The sequence below is a fragment of the Ambystoma mexicanum genome, chromosome 5q (assembly GCF_040938575.1).
Source record: "Ambystoma mexicanum isolate Mex_15411 chromosome 5q, UKY_AmexF1_1, whole genome shotgun sequence".
In the NCBI taxonomy this organism is placed as follows: domain Eukaryota; kingdom Metazoa; phylum Chordata; class Amphibia; order Caudata; family Ambystomatidae; genus Ambystoma; species Ambystoma mexicanum.
The window spans coordinates 688,841,167-688,863,594 of record NC_090933.1 but is presented as its reverse complement, the minus strand read 5'-3'; the positions used below and the strand labels follow the sequence as shown (position 1 = coordinate 688,863,594).

The 22,428-nt window shown below is 48.1% G+C and overlaps 1 protein-coding gene across 1 annotated transcript in view; it reads left to right on the top strand.

The window, feature by feature from the left end:
- ARFGEF1 (ARF guanine nucleotide exchange factor 1) overlaps positions 1-22,428 on the top strand; it is a 1,973,034-nt gene that overhangs the window by 402,978 nt on the left and 1,547,628 nt on the right. The window contains exon 7 of the mRNA XM_069621149.1: positions 5,356-5,469. Coding sequence (XP_069477250.1) covers positions 5,356-5,469 — 114 coding nt within the window. The remainder of the gene's footprint in view (positions 1-5,355; positions 5,470-22,428) is intronic.

The following is a 22,428-nucleotide window of genomic DNA, read 5'->3' as shown; positions in this document are numbered from 1 at the left end:
ACTTTATTTAATTCAGCTAACTACATGTACCATTATGCACCTTGCTACAGTTATAAATTCCTGGCTATTCCCATTCATCAGTATTGGAACCACAATCCCCAGAAGCCCTAGCGATCAGTGCTGCTTCCACCTTCTCAGGACCAGAGAGGGAGGAGGCAGATTACCTTCAGGTGTGCTGCTCCAGGTGCTACCAATTAGCCTGCCTCAGTACAGGGCAGGGCTGTATTTAAGCAGCTGCCTGCAGGAGCTCAGTCTCTTGCATCAAGAGTTCTCCCAGCCCCTTTTTTCCTTGAGCCAGGATTTGTATGCTGTTCCTGTTGCTGTATTATCTTGCTTCTGATTCCAGCACTCCATGCTGCCCTGCTCCTCTGGGCTCCCTGCCTTACAGCCTGCTACACTCCTCTGCCTTCAGCCCTGGTCCTCTGGGCTCCCTGCCTCACTGCCCTGCTCCTGTGAGCTCGCTCCTTGCTGCCCTGGTCCTCTGGGCTACCTGCCTTGCAGCCTGCTACACTCCTCTGCCTTCAGCCCTGGTCCTCTGGGCTCCCTGCCTCGCTGCCCTGCTCCTGTGGGCTCGCTCCTTGCTGACCTGCTCCTCTGGACTCCCTGCCTTGCAGCCTACTACAGTCCACAACAGTCTGCCTGCACCTTGTGCCATCCATTACTGCAGCCCTGCTTCCTTGTTTGCAGCCCCCCTGTTTCCTGGCTACTGCTCCCTTGCTCTCTTCCTTGTTTGCAACCCCCTGTTCTTGATCCCTTTCCTTCTCTTCCTTGAGTCTTCTGTCCGACCCTTAGGTTATCCATTTCAGTTATACTGTTTCATTCATTTCCTTCTGCTAGCTTTCTCTTGTCTTTCCAGCCCTGATTTACTGTTCTACTATTCAGTGTACAGTTTCTGGTCACCATTCCCTACAGTTAGATACTAGGTTTCTGCCCTTCCTTTCTTCCGGATTCTGTTCTTAACCTTGTTCTCTTTGACTTCCTTTTCCCTGGATATTTCTGTTCTTGTCTTCACTTGTGTCTTATGTAAATCCTTTGTACAGAGCTTGACTGTTGGTTTCCGGCAGGCAACCTCGGCCCCTTCCCTTGTCGCGTTTTCAGTGTTGTACTTCGTTTCATTGTTTGGTTCCTGCTGGACCCGTACAGGCTTCAGTCTTGTGAAGTACTGTTACCTTGTTCGTGCCTTAGGGTTCAGGTACAGACACCCACTGCTGTTGTTCCCAGCCATGAGCATACAGAGTAGGCCTCTGTAATAGCAATCTGTGCAGAAGGCTGGAGTTTCCAAAGGTCCGTGGAACACACTTTCCCATTTCTGCATACACCCCAAGAGGGAATCCAGTTTGTTTGTACCTTTGTATTCCCTGCCCCTTTTTGTTCACAGCTAGTGTAGCCTATTCTTCTTTCTTGTTGAGCTTCCTGCTGTGTGTGCTTATCTGTCACTTTACATCAGCACAGCCACCCAAAACCTACCTGGGTGCCCGGTGCCACTCTTGACAGGGTGAAATCCTTGACACTCTTCTCATGTGGCTAGGGAAAGGCAGACACTTCCTAATCCTGACCCTGGGGGTGGTGTTCTGCGGGAGGATCACATCGGAGGGGACTTGGTTCAGGAGAATTGGGAGAACCCGCTAACCAACCTCTAATGATCCCATGGTCTTATTGGCCTATTGTAAAATTGAAGCCTTTGATATCATAAGAAACAAGAACATTAGGTACTAGGACGAGGAAGAGGAGCTCAGAGTTGCAGAACTGTAGTATGCAGTCTAGTGTTTCTAATGACCCACACCTGAGCGGGACTTTTAAATGTTTAAAGCCCCTTCAGGTGCAGGCCATTAGAAGTAGTAGTAAAACGCAATTGTGGAAGCAGCAGAAGCTCAAAGTTGAAGACGCAGGGGCCACTGCTGTGTTTGTAGCGAGACGCGGTACTGAGAGAGTCGGAGAAGTGAAGACTTTGAAGTGCAGATGATGGGAAGTGCTACTGTTGATGGCTGTCCCGTAGGAGGACAAAGCTCTCCTAGTCTGGCGTCTTACTCGGGTGATTGGAGTTCACCGGAGTATGTGAGGAGTCCAAGAGGCTCCCTTTCTGAAAGGCATGCGCTGCGGGAGTCATAACGGAGCTGCCAGGTGCACAGGACCTGACGGAAGAAGCAGTTGCAGCAACAGCGGATCGGAGGGACGCGCAGGGACAGAACTGCGATATGGCCTTCATTAGGTGACTCTGAGGAGCTCCATAACGGACCCCTGGTTGCACAGAACTGTTTTGAATATCAAACTAATTAAATAGAGCATTTGTGTCATGAAACTCCTATTGAGATAAAGCGAGAGGAGGACGATTGTAACCATAATTGCCCAAGTAAAGAGGGGGCAATAATGGAACAAGGCTATAACCATCATTGCTAAAGTAAAAAAGAGGCAATAATTGAATAAGATAACCAACATTGCCTAAGCCAAAGTAGGGCAATTCTAAATAAAAGGGGAAACAACTTTCCTAAAGAGAGAAACTTGAACCAGAGACATTACCAGCAGTTAACTGGTGTGATAGTAGGAACCCAAGTGTGGCTGGAGAGGAGCCCTCCTCTTAGGAATGATCAAGGGGGAGAGACACATAACCTGCATTGCATGTGGCAAATAAATCAGTGGAACAAACGGCATCAATAGTTGTGAATCTCAATGTTGTTAAAAGTCAAAGACTTTTCTCAAGTTGGAAGCAAGCCTCACCACAGAGTACTTGTGGTAGTGTTAGTTTTATCCTGGCAGGCGAGTATTCCAGGAAAGGGCCCATTAGTGGTTAGTCTTGGCAGGTTAGTGGACCAGGATGAAAATATTGAAGTACTGCATTGTGCTGGAAAGAAAGTGGCAAGTCCACTAGTATGTTGTGATGAACGGTGATTAAATCCATCCGGACAAAGCATTGTTTATGTAGAAGAAATGTGAAAGTTGTTCTTCAAAGAGGAGAGGTTGCATTGAAAACTGACTATGTGTGAAGACAAAGTCTTTTTGGTTTGTGGAAACTTTGTACAATCGTTTTGAAGAGTGATAAATTGTGTTTAGCAATAAGACTTATTGGAACTTTGACGTGAGAAATACTACATTTATACTGGGGAAGGAGATCCGACCCTGGTTACAAGGATGCATGATTACAAAGTTTATTTGAAATATAGATGTTATTTTGTTGAACTTTATTGGCCATATGATACCTATATGATTTTGTATGTAGAAGTGTGAGGGACAGATACCTTTTTTATTAGAGTGTTTTCCTTTAGTCTTAATTTAATAGGTGGGAAATCCTCTTTAGGTTAGGCAAAGGGAGACATTTATTACACCCTTATATAATAAAATGGCTGCTTGTGAAAAAACTCTATCTACTTGTCTGACTGGCATTTCTGACCCCTTGCTGTAGGCAACAAAGTAGGCTTTGGCTTACTTTTCCTTGGCTGAATTCTGTGCTTTGGCATGTGAGCAATTTACATTAATTGGGGATATGCTAAACTGGCAGTGAATTGTATTTTTTGCCAAAGCAGAACGTGGTATATAGTGTATTGTTTTAAAACTGTTTAACACGTTGATTCAAATACTACACGGATATTTTTTGCACATGCAGCCCCAAAAGAAATAAACAACCATTTTTGAAATCCTGGATGTAGATGCAGATGCAGCATCCAACAAAAGGCAAAAGATGCACCATTTCCATCCAGACTGGGCAGGCGTTTTAATTTTTTTTCCCTTCCACTCTAAAAAGTAAATGTGCATCTTTAATGTATGGTGCCCAAGTTATAGTGGAAAAAAAGTAACGTTGTGAGGCATTTTTCAATAATATATACAAATTATGAAAATAATGTTCCCAAAGGAAGTTGGCTGAATCCTAAAAAGTAGGCCAACTAAATGCTGCAACGCAAATGCTGTTGCAGAAGCATCCCTGGCATCCAAAGTTGCTAATTATTGGATGAAAAACAAATGTACTTTTACAGATGATGCAATTGTGAAGGGCGCAGTGACTCTCATGGCTTAGTCTGTTGTGAGAGATTTTAAAAACTGTACTGAATTTGCTTGCCATGTCAGGTGTGCAGTTAGGTGCAAACACTATCCATGGAGCCTATCTGCACTATCAGTCAGTGTGATTGCCTAGCTCTGTGAATGCCTTTTTCAGACATGAACTTCCTGAAATTAAAACGTTGATCCCGTTTGACAGTATGCGACTGCTGTTGCTGTTTCACGCTACACTCCAGATTACTGAGCACTGGTGGATAGCGTGCAGAGCCAGACTTCACATTAAATAACTTGATTGGTTTCCTACAGTCTGATATGCTTGAAAAACATTTAGGAGACCGCTACCAATACAAAATAACAAAATAGTTTTGTTTTTGAAGTTATTTATAACATTCTAAATGAGTATGTTATTCCTTTTTTATATATAGAGCAAATAAACCGCCCCAAAAAATCTTGATCCAAATTCTCATGCTCATGGGCATCACTACCACAGTAGCTCCCGCAGTTGCTCCCACCTATTGGCCATTAACTACAAGTAGCTCTTGCTAATGTAAAGGTTGGAGACCCTTGCTCTATAAGCTGAATGCTTTGTCCAAAGGAGGGGCTGTTTGCCCTGGATTGACTGAAAGATGCAGAGAAAATTGACTCACCTTAGTCATCTAGGTAGTGAATGGTGTCCACAAAACAGTAGGTCTCAACATCCAAGAGACATCATCAAATAAAGAAACATTCGGGATTCCTACTGTCGATGATTTATGATTGGTAAAGAGGACTGGAATGGTTTTGTTCGAATAGAAAGCTCCCATAGTATTACTATGGAGCATTAGAAGAATATGCGTTAATGCCCCACCTTCGATAGTCTTTAACCTTTTGCTTAGCTGTGCAAAGTCTCTTCTGGTTTCAATTTACGTGAGTAAATAGTTGTTGCGCAGTTGCCAGAATAATGGTGTCAGGTAGTTTTGAAGAGTTAGTGTTGCATGACATTAGTATAGTTTGTTTTCCTTTGGCACTGGAGAAGAAATGTGGAGCGCTGTATACTGCTGGTATTTCAATGGGTTTTGTTTTATGATTTGGAAGCACGAACCTTCGTATTGTGCTTTTATGACACAAGTCGAAATAAAGCTAAGAAATAAAAAATGTGGACCACTAAAGCACTTTTCTAAGATAAGGAGATTTTGCTTTATGTGCATTTTTTTCAAGACAAAGGGTATTAAAGTATATGTGATGTAGGTCCGAAGAGAAAGGCATGCATTAACGATTCTACTCCAGGCTATGACCCCGCAACTATGTGGCGCTTCTCCCTAGTGCTAGATTGGAAAGCGAGAATGGCGTTGCTCTTTATATACTAATATGTGTTTCTTTTTTCCGAAGGTCGATTTCATTCTGGTATTGAACTGTGTGATGGAGAAGTTCATGAATGTGAAGAGAATGCATACGATGTTGTTCAGAACATTATACAGGAAATGGTGAACACTGTAGTTGGAGGTACTGTGCACAGATTGCTTTTTGTTGCTTTGTTTACTATTCTTTTCTTTTGTAGCAGGTGGTTGGGCCTCTCTCTCTCTCATTGTAGGACCTTTTTTATTTATTCAATTGGAATTCCTCCCAAAATACGAGGCAACACTCATCCACAGTTAAATTACAAATATATTTAGATTTGCCTTGTGGATGTAAATGCAACACAGCTTCAATCACAAACAGTAGATGAAGATGGCAGTCTGTTTTTCATCGAGTAGTGGCTAATGAGTACCTGTTACTTCTAGTAAACGGGATTGCTGAAACGTATCCCGTTAGTGCCAGACCATAAGTAACTGCAAGGTAGATGGCACAATATTTTTGAAATAACTGAAAATCGGTGTAGTCATGGACAAATGCTTTTGAACATGCATCTCTGATTGTTTAATATAATTGCCTCCCACGTTATTGGACTGGTTGATTTTCACCCCAATGTCAAATATAATAGGCCACTAGCTATATTGTGGGAAAGGAGAAAGAAATGGGCAAAAGTGATTGAAGGAGAAAACATTGCAAATGGTCTCCAAATGCCCTGTAGCCAGCACAAGTCAAATGAACATCTAAATGCTACAACTGCCTCATCTCACACTGTTAAACTGCCAAGGCCGGCATCATCCGCACGGGAAGGCCGCTGGGAAAGGCTGAGGCCTGTCTGTGCCTGTCTGTGCCTGTCCGGGCCTGGAACGCAGCAAGGCAGTCTTCCGCATCATTGAAGTATGTGCACATAACCCCGCTCTATCACTCGCCTGTAAACGTGCCGCTGCTTTCTGCTGTATTTGCCACCTACTTTGACTTTTGTAGCTTGTTGCCTGCACATGGGTTTTACTTCGAACTTAACATATCTGACTTACATGCTGCTTTTTGCTGTACATGCTCCTAATCAATCTGTCATTTTTGCTGCCTACCAACGTTGCCTGCAACCTACCTATGCCAAGCCTTATCTTTGCCTCCCAGCATAATGCTAAATCTGCAAATTACCTGTTATAACTTCATCTTGTCTCCGCGTGCTGTCATTCATGTTTGCCCACATACCTGATGTATCCCCTGTACCACGAGGCGTGGCTGACAGACTCTGCATTTACCCTAATTTTGTCTATCATGTATTTGTATGCCTAACGTTGCACCCATACCATGAGTTGTGGCTCTTCCAGAGTATGCTTTTTAAGAACCACCTGTATGTTGTAATCTGTATATGTGGTTTTGCACTTTGAAGATTGTCACTTCGCACTTACTGTAACCAGCGCCCTGCTGCGTGAGGGTGTGGCGTGCTGCTATAAATGAATAAAAATAAATAAATAAGGTTGTTTAGGGAGTTAAACTCGCCCCAGACATGTACGTTCGGCTTGAATGGCACACATTTGAATCTCAGCAGTTCTAACCTTCTGAGATTGTTGAATTTAGTACCATTAATTTTGCTAACAACCTCAATTATAACAGCAATTAGAAGCAAGAGGAATATGACACTAAGTGCTATATAAAAACAGATCATCATCAAATACTTTATTTCGGCATAAACTTTAAAAGTCATACATAAACATCGATCTTTTTTTTTCTTTTTTTAAATGTATTTATGGTTTAAAAAACCTTTACAAAAACATTTAATAAAACAGTTTATATTACATTACATTATAATTCTTGTTAATAGTACAACTTAACAGAAGGATATAATCAAAACATTCAAATTAAAAAACCACCACAAAAAACACACAAGAAAAAAAGAAAAAAACAAATAGTACAAGCAAGCCAAAAAAGGAAATATTAGACAATTAGATTGTTGAGAAATGTTTACTACATATCATCGTTAAAATATTATAGGGTTATATGTCTCAACAGACGAAAAATTCAAAAGGGTTGACAATTGATTTCAAATCAATAGATTTTAAAAAGGCTGTAACTGCTATTGTGTCATGAACATTATCCACGTACAAGCTTCTTTCCCAGAGATGTTCTTCTGTGCATCAATAAGCAGGTAAAAACCATACTCCTCCATACTCCTACGTCCCGTCCCCTTTCCTCCATACTTATGGGACATTTTTCTGTCCTGTGGGATGGGACCGGAGCACTTTGTAAAAAGCATCACATTTTTCCAAAATGTGTCCTTCCTCGTAACCCCGCCCTTCTTGGCTCCGCCCAGCGCATCGCCATCAGTCCTTTTCCCCGCTCGCTCGGGACTGGACGCACTTGCATCTTCGGAAGATTTTTTCCTTCCAGTTCCTCCTCTTTTGCTCTAGCTAGCGGTTGCGTGGTAGTCCGTCTATGCCGTTTCAGCTAGACTTTCCAAATTGTTGTTCTTGTCAGCGACGCTTCGCTAGGGCGGATCCCCATCATCTGTGCTTAGTGTTTGGTCCGGACCACCGGTGGGACTGGTGCTTTTATTGCGACTCCCTTTTGGTTTGGGCGCTTCAACGTCGTCTGGAGCGGTGGGCGGAGGTGTTTCACCGTTCTCCCCATGCGCACTTTCAAACTTTCATTGACGAAAAAAAGAAACGCCCAGTGAGTTCTCTACTTTTTAGGGCACCCCGGCCAGGGGACTCCTTTCCGGGGTCTTCCCGGGAGGAGCGTCAAAAGCTCTTATTACTGGGGCTAGCCCTGAGGTGCCTTCCAGGCCTAAAAATTCTACCAGAGTTTTCTCAGAGGGCATCCATAAGGGGCCTATTGACACCAGATTACATTCCGAGGCCCCTCCTGTGGGGGCTGTTTGTGGGCCCAGTTCTACTGAGGCATCGGGTACCGGAGCTTGCTTCGAGGACTCCTTGGTTGGAGTTTCCCGTTAAATCACTGGGGTACACCCTGAGACCTCGGTTGAGGTTGTTGACACCGAATGTAAGTTCGTGAGGGGGCTTTTACCGGACTCGGGTCCGAGGCCCGTCATTTAGAGGCTAAGGTGACCAACAGTTCTGAGAGACCTGTTAAGATCTTGTCGATGAGGGGTGTTCCTCATCGTTCCCGCTCTTGCAGAGACACCAGTTCTGTTGAGCGGGCACAGAGTGAGGTTTTGGACCGTAATCCCTCTATCACCGGCAGTGCCGAGGTCCTTCCTTCGAAGGCTGCTTTGGCTGTTACGATGTCACAGAAACCTTCTAGGCCACACAGTACCGGCTCGGCCGAGGTTCCTTGTGTTAAGGCTAAAAAGAAGACCCCTGACCCACCTGTGGGGACCCCTGCTTCACTTTCACATGTGTCGCAGTTCTCAGGTGCCGACAAAATGGCGGCCGTTCCCGCCAAGACCACGGCGGCCATTTTAGATACAACCCTTACAACTACGCTATCGGCCTTAGGTGTAGGGGGTGCCCTTTCAAGTGAACATCGGTTTCCTTGTGCACATCCGTTTCGTCCAGTTTATGACTGGAACGCTAGGATGCCTCTACCGAACAATGTCTCTCTTCCTGCGGGATCGGCGCCCTTGATTTATGGAGACAACAGTGGGGAAGGGCCCTCTTGGCAACCCTCTCCCTTACGCCCCTGGAATTACTCCGCTCATGAGAGGCCTCCTCCTGTCGCTCCTAAATCTTCGGCGGAGAGGGGCGCTGTTGCGCCGAAGCAAGATGGCCACCTGAGTGTGGAGCTCCGGACTACGAGGGCACATATTCTTGGACTTAGCCTCGTAAAATACAGCTGGGCCATCTCCTACTGATGTGGCCACTGCGTAAACCTGCGCTCTACTGCCATGCCGACTTTCGGATCCGAAGACCCCCTTGAGCTTCGCTGTTGCCGCCGGTGAAGCAGCGCCGCCGACACCTGACTCATCCCGTGACGGGGTTCCAGAGAGTGCGGCTCCACGGTGCCATCCACCCTGACACGGACGGCCTGCGTGAGGGAGGAGCATCGAGGCTTGAGGAGCGCGCCGAGTAGCCATGATACTCGTGTGATCGGCCGGCGGTCCTGGGATTGCTCCATACTACCACGGCCTGGGGGCTGGAGCCCGAGATGCGTGGTCCCCTTTGCTCTGGGCCGAGCGCCGCGGACGGCCAGAGCTGCCGCGGCTAACTTTGCACTGTTGTGCCGCTTGCCTGCCCTTCACCCGCGCCCCCTCCCGAGGCGCTCCTGTAACGGCGCTCATCAAGGTAAGGGGGCCGGGGTGGCTGGGAGTGGGCTGACCCCCCCCTGAGGCTGCAGCGCTGACTCCTGCAGCCATGGGCCTGCCTTGGATGCCCTCTCCCCCCACCAGTGAGGAGGTCTGTCGGTGGCAATTGGTTTCTCTACTCGCGGCGCCTTGAGACACCTGCGACTCAGGCGCTCCGTGGTGAGCGTCCCCGGGCCCAGACACTGCGGCGCCCTGGACTCTGTGGGGACTCCCGCCCCCCCCACCTCAATACACCCATTGATTTCACTGAAATCCTCCTGAAGGGCCATTGCGTGAGTCCTCTATCACGTGCTGCCCATCCCTCCGGGGGCCAAGGCTCAGTGGGGGTGCCCGATGATGGAATGGCCCTGGGGGCACCCCCTCTAGACATTATCACCACCAGGATGGGGATTTTCTGCACCCCCACCTGGACGTAACCACTAACAAACTACTTTGAGCGGGGGCCCCACCCCCCCTATATGGGTGAGGTTGTTGGGGTGTCTGACGCATGAAACCGGGGACCTTCCTGAGGCCATATTAACCCTGGTGCCTTACCCGGCTAGACCAGCCTTGTGAGCCTTGAACAGCGCTGAACTCTGTACTTACCACACTGTACTCTGTTCACTGGTCGTGAGAAGGGCCCAGCACTGATCTCCTGAACCTGCCTCGTACGGTACCGGCCCTGAGGTTCTGCACTACCGGTAGCTGCATTCCCACCAGCTCTGCCCGAGGGGACACCCCGCCGCTGCTACCACAGATGCTGGTCCGGCCCATTGGTGGAACCTCTGCCTGCGCTGTGTCCGGGGTGAATCGGTGCTGAAGGGCTGCCATTGCGGCACACACATACAGGTTTAAAAGAAGCCTTGGAGCATAACTTTGCCGCAATCAGGATACTGACCCAGCGGCCCGAAAGGCCACATAACTACCGACCCAGATACCCCTAATCTACAGCTGTTGCCTTGGAACTCCACCACCTCTGATCACCCGCTTTCCTCCGGGATCCTAGTCCCCTGCCCCGGCCTTCACCATGACCAAAGGAGCTGGTGCGGGGAAAAAGCAAAGTTTGTTAAACATGTTCACTAAAACGCCATCCAAGCCGGCCCCCGATGACCCTGAGGAGCTCCCCACCATCTCGGCCCCCTTGGCTTCAGACGACTCACAGAAGATGCTGGAGTATATCCGGGATGGTTTTACTACTCTCCATACTATGGAATGGGACTATCTCTTCCATAAAAGCCCATATCGAAAAAACAGACGGACGAGTCGCTGAGGTCAAAACTCGGTTGGGGGTTGCTGAAGATGACCTGGGCTCTCTGCGCGCTGCGATCTCCACACTTACCAACCGGGTGTCGGCGGTGGAGAAGAAAAATGATGATCTCGAATCCCGCTCGAGACTGAATAATCTGCGCATTGTTGGAATACCCGAGAACAATATCACGGAGCCCATGGAGGACTACGTGGAACACATCCTCATGACATTCTGGATGCCCCTATACTCTCCCCACAGTTCGCAATTGAGAGAGCACACCGATCCTTGACCGCAAAAACCAGACCGGGTGCACCCCCTCGGCCCATTATATCCAGGATCTTAAACTTCCGGGACCGTGATGCCCTCCTACGAGCGGCCAGGATCAAGGGAAAACTTCTCCTTGGAGCGGCCAGGGTCCACCTCTACCCAGACTACTCTGTGGCGGTGCAGTGGGAACGCCAAACCTTCGCAGCTGTGAAAAAGAGACTCCGAGACTTGAGAGTCAAGTACTCCATGTTGTTCCCCGCAAAATTAAGGATGGAACATTCCAACAAAACTTTCTTTTTCACGATCCCGGAGGAGGCCTCTAAGTTCCTCGACGAGCACTTCCCTGGCTGATTCCTTGCCTCCATAGTGGAAGTCCAGTCTGCTATGTTACCTATCAAGTCGGTCTATGCCAGCGATAGGCCGTATTCAGCCTTATTCATAATGCTTCTATGCCGTACAAAAAGGCATTGATTGTTCGTTTGTTTCTTCTTGTTAAATTGATCCTCTAAGCTCCGGCCCTCTTGGGATACATGATCTTGCTGTGTTTAGCAAATACTGATACCCTATGGCTGCCCCAGTCCTTAGATATACACGGGATCCCTGCCGGGGCACCGGGGTCAGGGGAATGTTCACAATTATAATGTGTCATATCTAGCGCTTATGGAAATGCATCAACAAGTTGTAACAACCCTCCTGGCTTTACCATAAATCCTCTACATATGTAAACTAAGCTGAACACAATAGCTATTCCAGCTTTATTGGTACTTTCCTCACCCTCTATCCAGTCCGTCACGCCACTGCTAGGTCAGCTAACAGGCCCTCAGGCGCTGATGCCGAGAAGTTTGTTGTTGCTATGGTGGAGTTTGGGTTTCATTCCTCAAGTTGGGGGAGGCATCTGGGTGGGGGATGGGAAGTTATGTTAAAAAAGTCTTGACAACAACCAGAGAGGTCACACATGACACACTAATACAACACAGAATCATAGATGGGTGACACACTGGCCTAGGCCGAGATGGCTTAGACCAACTCAAACCCATAGAACAAAACTCAAACAATCCTTCCACGCTAATGGAGGGTAACAGCCTAACTTTCATGAGCTGGAATGTTTGGGGTCTGGGCAACTACAAAAAGATGCGACAAATACAACTCTCTACGCTGAGCGCCACGGTACTCAAGCCCTATGCCTACAAGAAACCCACGCTCGCTCTGAACAGTGCGAGAGATTCGCTAAGCAGTGGGGACCCCAGAGGTACTACACTAATTATTCCACTCAGAGCAGAGGTAGCCTCACCTTAATTCACAGGAGCTTTAAGTTCATTTGCTCCCAATCGCATAAAGACCCCCTTGGGAGATATATACTTATTGTTGGCAAATTGCAAAAACAAGAGGTAGCCATCCTGAATTTATACGGTCCTAACATTGATGATCCTGAATTCTACCTTCACCTAGCCTCGATCTTTGAGAGTTACCCCCAGATTCCGATTATATGGGGCAGCAACTTCAACACGATCTTAGATGTCACCCTAGATGGGTCAGGCTCCAGACCTCGCCAGCTCTCAAGGGCAGCCTACACGATCCTCACAACTCATCCCTGGCTAGCAGTGGTTGACGCTTGGCGTTTAATGTACCCCGACTCCCGTACATATACCTATTATTCCTCAGTCCATGACTCACTTTCTAGGATAGATAGATGGCTCTTATCCGACATACTAATTAGGTGCCTGTCCCATCTGGCAATCCTCCCCAGAACGCTGTCCGGTCACTCCCCGGTGGTTATCTCACTAAACTGGGGACATGACTTTGAAAGATCGAGACGATGGAAAATGAAGCCCCATGTCCTCCTAGACCATACCTTCGCCTCCGAACTTGAGTCCTCCATTGAGGAGTTTTTTGAGGTCAACACAGATTCAGTACCCTCACGAGCCACCCTCTGGGAATCATTCAAAGCCTACATCAGGGGTATCGCCATATCCAAAGGGTGTGTCATTCTGAAAAACATTCGGGAGGATATCGCGGACAGCGAATCGTCCCTAGCCATCCTGGAGTCCCAATATGCTCAAGACCACTCCTCCGACGCACTGGCATCACTGGGTCTGGAGCTGGATAGATTCTGTAACCTTGCAGAGCGAGAAGTTAAATTCCTTGATAACCCTCGGGCGGTTAGACGATACAGGGAGGGCGAGCGGCCAGGCCGCGTGCTGGCCAGGCTAATTCGCCACGAGTTTGGAGCCCCCAACATCCCAGCGATAGAAAGGTCCGACGGATCACTAGCCACCTCACCCCAAGACATCAACACAGAGTTCCTAACATTTTATACCTCCTTATACTCGAAAGCCGATGGGCCCCATATCTCAGAAATCGACTCCTATCTGGAGGAACTCCCTCTCACGGTCCTGTCTACTGACGCTACCGCTTCCTTGGTCAGACCCTTCACTGCCGAAGAGCTGGCCGAAGCCATCGAGACATTCGCGGCGGGGAAGGCCCCTGGCCCGGATGGTCTCCCCATGGACTTTTCTACAAGCGTTATAAATCTATTTTGGTCCCGCAATTATTAGCTCTATGGAAGGAGGCATGCGAAAAAGGTACACTCCCCCCAACCCCCTCCCTCCACGAGGCCATGATAACAGTTCTTCTTAAACCTGGTAAACCTCCCACCCAATGTGGTTCATACCGCCCCCTCTCGCTAATAAAGTGCGACGTTAAAATATTTGCTAAACTACTGGCTAACCGCCTGGCTCCATCCATGCCTCACATCATTCACCCCGACCAGGCAGGTTTTGCCCCAGGTAGGTCCACATCCCTAAACCTTTGTAACGCTCACCTGGTATCCACGGGGACGTCACTCAGCCTGTTCTGACCTCTTACGACCTCAAACCCTTCCCTGGAGTCTACTCGACTGGAGACTGGCCCTGAAACACAGGATTGGTAGAGTTTAACTCCCCATTGTCTCTGTGTGCTTGAACTCCTTCTTCCCCGGGGTCCAACCCTTCCCTTTGATCCACAGCTCACCTTGTTTTCTTGGAAAGTGTGCTCTCCGTCCTGCTTTCAGCGCAGGGGCGCGTTGATTGATGCAGGCTCGTTGCTGCCTAGTTACTTCACTGGCAAGAGTCCGACACCAAGTATGAGTCTTTTGAACAGTTCTCTAACTTCGTTCCTTTCCTTCCTTAGATGATGGCCGGCGTCCGGGGATGGCGACGTGCTGCTGAGATGAGTAGCGCTGAAGGTGAGTGAGATCGCGATGCGACCCTTTCGTATTTGTATTGAAATGAGTTATTTTTCTGTGTCTTTTAGGTGCCGAGATGTTTTCAGCGTGGATGCTGGTTATGAAGAAGAAATGCGGTGAGTAAGCGCGGTATGCGGCGCCTCCTAGATGTTTCCACGCTAACCTGGAGTGTCTTTTCCCTCTTGCAGATGGATGAGAAGTTCCGGAGACAGAGTTCCCCCAGAGCGGCTGGGATTCAGGCAGGGACGTAATTTGGGGGTCACCAGAGGTCTCTCTTGCAACCTCTGAGGTCTCTCTTGCGACCTCTAAAAATCTATTTTTTTTTTCTTTTTTTCAATGCAAGCTCCTGGGCTGTGGCCAGCATGTGGCTCTTTAATTCTGGGGTGGCTAGCTTTCTTGTTCGGCCACCTTAAAATAGAACAAAAATAAGAACATGAAGGCCACAAATCTAACACTTTCAGCACTGAACCTAAATAAGAAAGAATATGCATGTCAAAAAAAGTGTCTTTTTGGAATTCTATACAATAATTGCTAGACTCATTTAAGGTTTATTTCAGGCACACTTCAGGGGGTGAGTCACTGATTTAGTCTGTTCCCAAACGCCTCAACTCAGCCTGTCATCCTTCTGAGGTCGATAAATGGGTACAAACACAGGTTGGGTGATATTGGGTGTATATTTCTTCTATGTAAAGAGCTTAAGCTTAAGTGCTATATAATAACACATCGTTATCATTTGGTCATGGACGACTGCTTGCAATCACAGTAATTTGGTAATATGGGCCTATACACACTGATCATAACGATACATATGGCGAGCCATTCAGGTATGAAATGTACATCACATTATAGTGATATCGTAACCATATTTTTTGTAGTGTACAATGCTATGTGATGCCACTTCCTGTTTTGTCAACGGGTGAAAGGTCGTGTTCAATCGCTTCCCGCAATATCACTTTGGGGTGGGGTCCAATGACATCACTTCCTGTGATGTCATCAGGGGGTCAAGGGTCGTGTGATGTCACTTCTGCTACCCCTGGCATTTTGGTGAAATGACGTGCCTGGATTCAGGTAAGCGTTTGAAGCTTGTACAGTCTTTAAAAATAAGCGAGGATTTGCTGAATGCTTACTAATGCCTTTTTTCTGTTCTTTTCCCTTTTCCTTAGGAATCGGCGTGCCAGGATGGGAATGACACCGCCGAAGATGCCCGCAGAACAGAAGAAGCGATGAGTGATGGGCAGAAGTGCCGCAAGGTAAGGCTGTTCCTAACGGTGTCCTTGTTCTTGCAGGAGCTGAGCGCAGAAGAAAGATGCAGGCCTACTGAAGACCGATCCGAACACTGCGAGTGTCACGCTGCAGGTGCAGAAAACACAAAGCATGTTTCTCAGCCTGGGCGTGGCTTAAATAGTCTCTTGGTATCCCAGGTGTCTCTGGGCTGAACCACACCCAAAAGACTAGACTGCTCATGCAGTTCTGGGAACCAAAATATGTGGGGGCATCCATCTTGTCCCAATCAATGCACTACAAGTCCAATCCCCAATGTTATCCTATGGGAGTGAGTGAGTGAGTCTGGTGCCACAAGCGCCAAGTCTACCCTCCAAGTGGGTCTTTGGAGGGATGGAGAGGCCCTTGAGGGCCATGTAGGTGATCGTGGCCTGGCTCCAGCCTGACATCTTGGAGGGCTGGGGACATGAGGGGCAGGAATCATGACAACCTTAGACGAATTTTCAATGTGATCAGTAGGATTAATCCAAATACGCAGGCGGTGGCAGCCACTTTGGACATACAGAAGACATTTGACTCAGTGTCTTGGGAGTATCTGTGGCGAGTCATGGAAAAATGTAAGTTTGGCCCCAACTTTCAGTCCTGGGTGAGACTCCTCCTCACACCAGCCCAGTGGCAAGGGTCTTTACCGAGGATACGTGTTCCACCCTTTTCCAGATAGCCAGAGGGACGTGACAGGGGTGCCCCTTTCCCCGCTAATATTCACGATAGCAATGGAACCCTTTGCAGACATGATGCGCCAATCACATTCCCACAGAGGCTTGTGCACGGCTGGACAGGCAGATATTGTCTCCTTATACGCCGACAATGCCTTGCTCTACATCCGCTCCCAAGAAACCAACCTCGCTCCAATCCTGAACGACGTGACCCATTTTGGGCATATATTTGGTCTTAAAGTTAACTGCTCTAAGTCGACCTTATTCCCACTCACGGACAACACACAACCACCCTCCGACCTAAAGGGTTTCACTTGGTCCCAATCCACCTTCACCTACCTAGGAGTGTCGGTCTTCCGGCACGTTGAGAAGTTGCGCGTCGACAACTTTCAGAATTGCCACCAAAACCGCAGGCTGGGCTAGACTCCCCATTTCCCTAGCTGGTAGAATCGTAATACTTAAAATGGTTGTGCTGCCCCAACTCCTATACCACTTCACGAACATTCCACTATGGCCGGGCGATGGATTCCTCAAAACGCTACGCAGCATTACTAACACCTTCCTTTGGCACTCTGGTGCAGTCCACCTCAAACTAACTACACTTATCACCCCCAAGGAATTGGGCGGGTTTGGCGCCCCCGACTTTCTCAGATACTGGGTGGTTGCCCAATCCCAATTTGCTTCCTACTGGTTCAGCACAGTAGATCCCCCCCCCTCCTCATGTCCGACTTGAAAAACTGAAGGTTAGCGTGCGAACGATTGGTTCCCTCATTCTCAAGCCCGCCCCGCCTGATCCTGATTCACCAGACCCCGTGGTTAGTGCATCACTTGCCCTTACCAAAATATGGGCAGCGGTTGCAACGTCTAATCCGTTTCATGGTGACCTCCCGCTCTGGAATTTTTTTCCTGATGTCCCATATATCCCTCAATCCATTGTTTCCCGCTGCTCGGAGGAAGGCTTATTGACTCTTTGCGATGTCTTTGAACAGGGCAATTTCCTAGAGTGGTCAGACCTCCCTCTTTCCCTTAGGCGTAAACCATCAGCATGGCTACAATACTCATCGCTTCGGAAGAATCTCAAAGCCAAATACCCCGAGTTTCCTACAGTCCCTCAGGATGACCCTATAATAGTTAAACTCTGCTCCTCCGATTCCTTCAGAGGAAAGGTATCTAGACTCTATAATCTACTGCAGACCAGAGCCGCCCCCCTTTTGTTAAACTAAGACTTAAATGGGAGGAGGATCTCGGAGTCGAGATTACTGATGAGCGCTGGCCTCGAATGTGTGCGCGTACCCCGGAAGTGTCCTACAATTCCAGGTTCAAATTACTACAGTTTAAGGTACTGCACAGATATCACCACACGCCAACTACACTGCATCGGATGTTCTACGAACTCTCACCTAATTGCCCCAGATGCGGCGCTGACCAAGCTACTTACATTCATATGATCTGGCACTGCTCACACCTGACACAATACTGGCAGGAAATATGCTCCTCTATGTCAGACATACTAGATTATACCATAGACACTTCTCCTATGCGCTGCCTCTTCCACGACTTCCCCAGACTGAAACGTGACTCTAGGAGGTTGGCAGGCCTCTGCATGGTACTGGTAGTACGCTGCATACTACTGTGCTGGCTTCGACCCAGTGCGCCCACGTACGCTTAGTCACCTGGGTGCACGATACCGAGGAGGCCTGGGGGGCAACACAACACCCCCACTCGAGACCAAGGGACATTTGGCGCAGATTTCGTGAATACATGTCTGCCCTGACCTCCAACTTAGACTCGGAAACTTCCCCTCCTTCCCAATCCCCTCAGTGATCCTCTATGGGATTTGTTTCTTCTTCAACCCTGGTCGTAACTCTTCCTTTATTATCCGCTCCATGTGATCTGAGTGTTAATGTTGCATTGTACTGTGAAGTCTCCCTATTATGATTTGCAAGTTGATGTCACGTTGCGCCTTCTCTGACCTGTTTTTTCTGTGTGTTGTCAAATAAATAAAGTTTTTTAAAAAAAAATCTTTGGCGCAGGACGCCTTTTTCGGCAGGTTTCAAAAAGTAAGCGTTCCGACCCCATGAAGGAGTACTTTCGAGGCTTGTTCAGGGAGATATGCCCGTCTGCGCCACCGGTCCCGGCTGCGGTGCCTGTGCCTCTGCCGGCACTGCCTTTACTGCCTGGGCCTCCCCCAACTCTTCCACCCCTGCCTCCATTGTCTCCAGTGGACAAGGCTATTGTGGTGCCGGATTTGACTCAACCTGATCCGGACCTATTGGATGATGTACAGGGTGATCAGGACAGCAAAGACCAGCCCCGCTCCCACAGAGCTTTTCATGACCGGGTGCTGGACATGATGTGTCTGTTAGATGTTCTAGTACCCGAGGCACCCGCTCCGCAGGAGGGAGTGCTTTCGGGGGCGTTCACCTTATCTCCTTTGGAGCATACCAGCTTGTTCTTGCAGAAGGACGTTTTGGCCGAGGTCCGTAAAGTTTGGGAAAAGCCACACTCTGGACTGTTTGTCAACAAGAAGATTGATGCGCGCTACAGGCTCCATTCTTCAGAAGAGGTGGCCCTAGCGTCGTGTCCGTCCCCCTCCTCCATGGTAGGTGCGGCAGCCACTTTGCAATCCAGAACCGCGTCATCCTCTTCTTTGACGGCTACGCAGGTTCTGGCAAAAGAGGATAAGCTTCTTGACTCCCTTCGGAGGAAGATTTTCACTAACTCAGCTCTGCAGCTGCATCAAGCCAATGCAGAACTGGTGTTAGCGGTGGCGATTATGAAAATGTGGAAAGGTCTGTTGGAGTTTGAGGAGTTTATTCCCGCTGAAAAGTTGGAAGATTTCAAAGCGGGTTTGTCAGACGCCAGGGTGTTGGCACAGGATCTCATGGAGGCTGCAGCGCACCACCTCGGCCCAGGGGCCTTATGCTTGGCGTGGATACCTCTCATCAAGCTTGGCTGCACGCCACCAAGTTCTCCAAGGAGGTGCAGGATAAGGTTTTGGACCTGCCTTTTGATGGCAAGGAGCTTTTTCACTCTACAACAGACGTGGAGCTGACCAAAACTAAGGACAGCACTCAGACCACCAAGTCCTTGTCTGTCCTGGTTAAACCTCCTTTCAGGGCACAGAGATCATTGTCAAACCCTCTGCCTTCCTCTGGTTTCAGGGTTTTTTAGTTCCGAAATCCCGCAGGGTTGTCACCCCTTCGGCAAATTCCTGCCGAAGGCAGCAAAGGAGTCGGTTTTTCTCCCGCTCCTCTGCCTCCTCCTCAGATTCCGGCTTTCATGAGAATGGACCTTGTGTGCTGGTCGTCTCTCAGCAACCTGTTGGTGGGTTTGGGTTTTTAAGACCCCACTCCGATGGTGACAATCACAACAGACTCCTCCCTTTATGTTGGATCTTCTTCAGGTCTCCGACCTCAGGTCGTTCCAAGACAACCTACTTCATATAAATCTGGAGCTTCTGGTGATCTTCCTGGCACTCAAGGCGTTCAGGCCAGTCATTGCCAACAAGGTGGTTTGTTTACATCAACAAGCAGGGGGGCAACAAGTCCCCTCCTTGTGGATCTGGCCATTCAGATTTGGGAGTGGGCGGTTCAGCATGGTGTCTGGCTGGTGGCAGTACACATCCCGCACCAGCTGAACGTCATGGCAGATGCCCTCAGCCGACAAACAATGGTCAGCTACGAGTGGAAATTGAAAGCGGAGGTCCTCTTGCAGATATTCCTGTCTTAGGGCACTCCGGAAGTGGACCTATTCTCAACTTCGGCAAACAAGAAACTTCCTCTGTATGCCTCCAGAAACGGGCTGTGAGCTTCCTCTCTGGGAGATGCTGTCAAGATTCCATGGCACAACATGAGGTGAGGGCCTATGCTTTCCTGCCTCTGATTCATCGGACGATTGGCAAGGTGAAGAACACAGTGAATTGTTCTCTTCTGCTCATAGCTCCGTGGTGGCCGGCCAGGTTCTGGTTTTCAGAGCTTCAACATCTGTCGGTGTGTACACCGATCAGGCTTCTGCTAGTTCCTGATCTGCTTCACCAGAGAGATCGACAGCTGTGGCACCCCTCCCCACAATCGTTCAGCTTGGTGGCATGGTGCCTGAGTTCAGAGCTTTAGAAGATTGCAACCGGTCTGCTGACAACATGTGCATAATTCAGGAAGCCCTCAACGAGGTCGCAGTGTAAGAGCAAGTGGCTTTGGTTCTGTCATTGGTGCTTAGCCAGACAGTTGGACCCCAGGTTGGCTACGATTAACACGGTGCTGTCCTTCGTCTCTCATCTTGCAGAGTCGGGCATTCATGTCCTGTCATGCAGGACTTATCTTTTGGCTGTGGCCGCCTAGTTATCCACGGACCAGTGCTCTTTCTCACTATCAAACCCAGTGATTAAGCGGCACTTTGCAGGTCTTATGCGTCTTTATCCTCCTGTTCGCAAACCGCATCCGATGTGGGATCTGAATGTGGTTCTTACGGCCTTGTGCCATAAGCCTTTCGAACCAAAGGATACTGTAGATCTTAAGCACCTTTCGTGTAGGGTGGCTTTCTTGGTCGCCGTTACCTCAGCAAGGCGAGTGAGTGAGCTCCAAGCTTTGTCGGTGGAGCATCTCTTCTTAGTTTTCCACAAGGATAAGGTTGTCCTTGGGACAAATCCTTCTTTCCTACCAAAGGTGGTTTCCGATTTCCATTTAAATCAGTCAATCTCTCTGCCTGTCTTCTTTCCAAATCCGGCTTCGGAAGCTGAGAGGGTCTTGCATCGCCTCGATGTTGGAAGAGCTCTTAAATTCTATCTGGACAGAACTTACTTCTAAACTCAAGAGTTCTTCTCAACTTTTGGTGACCTTTGGTAACCCGCAAGGCAAGCAGGCCTCCAAAGCGACTATCTCCAGATGGATTGCGGCCTGTATTACGGAGTCTTACACTGTTCAGGGTCTACAGCCTCCTAAAGGGATTCATGCACATCTGGTACAGGGCAAGGCAGCTGCTGTTGCCTTTCAAAAGTATGTCCCCTGGGAGACCATTGCGAAAGCGGCTACTTGGGCCTCCCCATCAGCTTTTTGTAAACATTACTGCTTGGACCTGAGCTCCAGATCTGATGCTCAGTTTGACCAGGCTGTGCTGAAAAACCTTTTTCAGTAAGGGGTTTCCATCCACCCGTAGTTCCTGTGAGGAGTGCGGTACCCCGCGTAAAAAGAGAGGAAGAACACATTTTTGAAAAATGTGATGCTTTTTACAAAGGGCTCCGGTCCCGTCCCACAGGACAGAGGAATGTCCCATAAGTATGGAGGAAAGGGGACTATGGACAAGAAGTAAGGTGGTCACTACGGTGAGTAACCTGGTTAATCTCCCAGAAAACACTTCCTCTTCTCACTCAATGCTGGACAGTTTAAAATCAGGTGTCGGCTAGTTTCTTATGTCTGTGTTCTTACAGAACATACAACCAGATTCAACTGCCAAAATAAGAGCTCTCCTCAGAGATTTCATTGATTGGTAAAATATTCCAACAGAATTTTGGAATGATTCTCCTGTACATAATATTGGGGAATCTTATCAGGTATGTCAACAGTGAGCCTCTTTTTTTATGTTCATTGGAGAGATGACTCATTGACGGATATCTGTAGAATTTCTCCACTGTGTCTATGCAATCCTCATCATATAAAGATTTGTTGACCTTTGATGGATTATCCATCAGCTCATTTATTTAAGGTCAACGTTAGCAGGATTTTTTCACTTGCTAATCGGATCTGGGCAATAAAATGCATTGACTTTCCCCCGTGATTGAGTTTCATACATGTGTTCATGTCCGCATATAGTGAGGCAGGAGGTGGTGCATGCATTTTTCTAAAAAGAGACAAAACATTCCACTCCACTCGCGCTCTCAAAGAAATGAGACCCAATTCATATTTCATTGCCGCAAGAGGGACAGAGTTGGGTACATCTAGTGTCTTACGCCACATCTTTCCTTCAGCTGAATCTTACAGTTTTGGAACTAGATGAAAATATAGTTCAAGCCCGTAAATAAGTTTGGGAATTATTTTCGAACCGTCTTTGAGAGGTTTCTGAAGCAGAGCTGGCATGGAGACGTGAGTCATGCACAAGCTGTATGCGAAGCAAGTTCAGACCTGGGAGCAAGTGAGGCCCATTAAATTCAATGATTCTACAACAGGGGGGCATTGAAAGTGAGCAATGTGGCTGA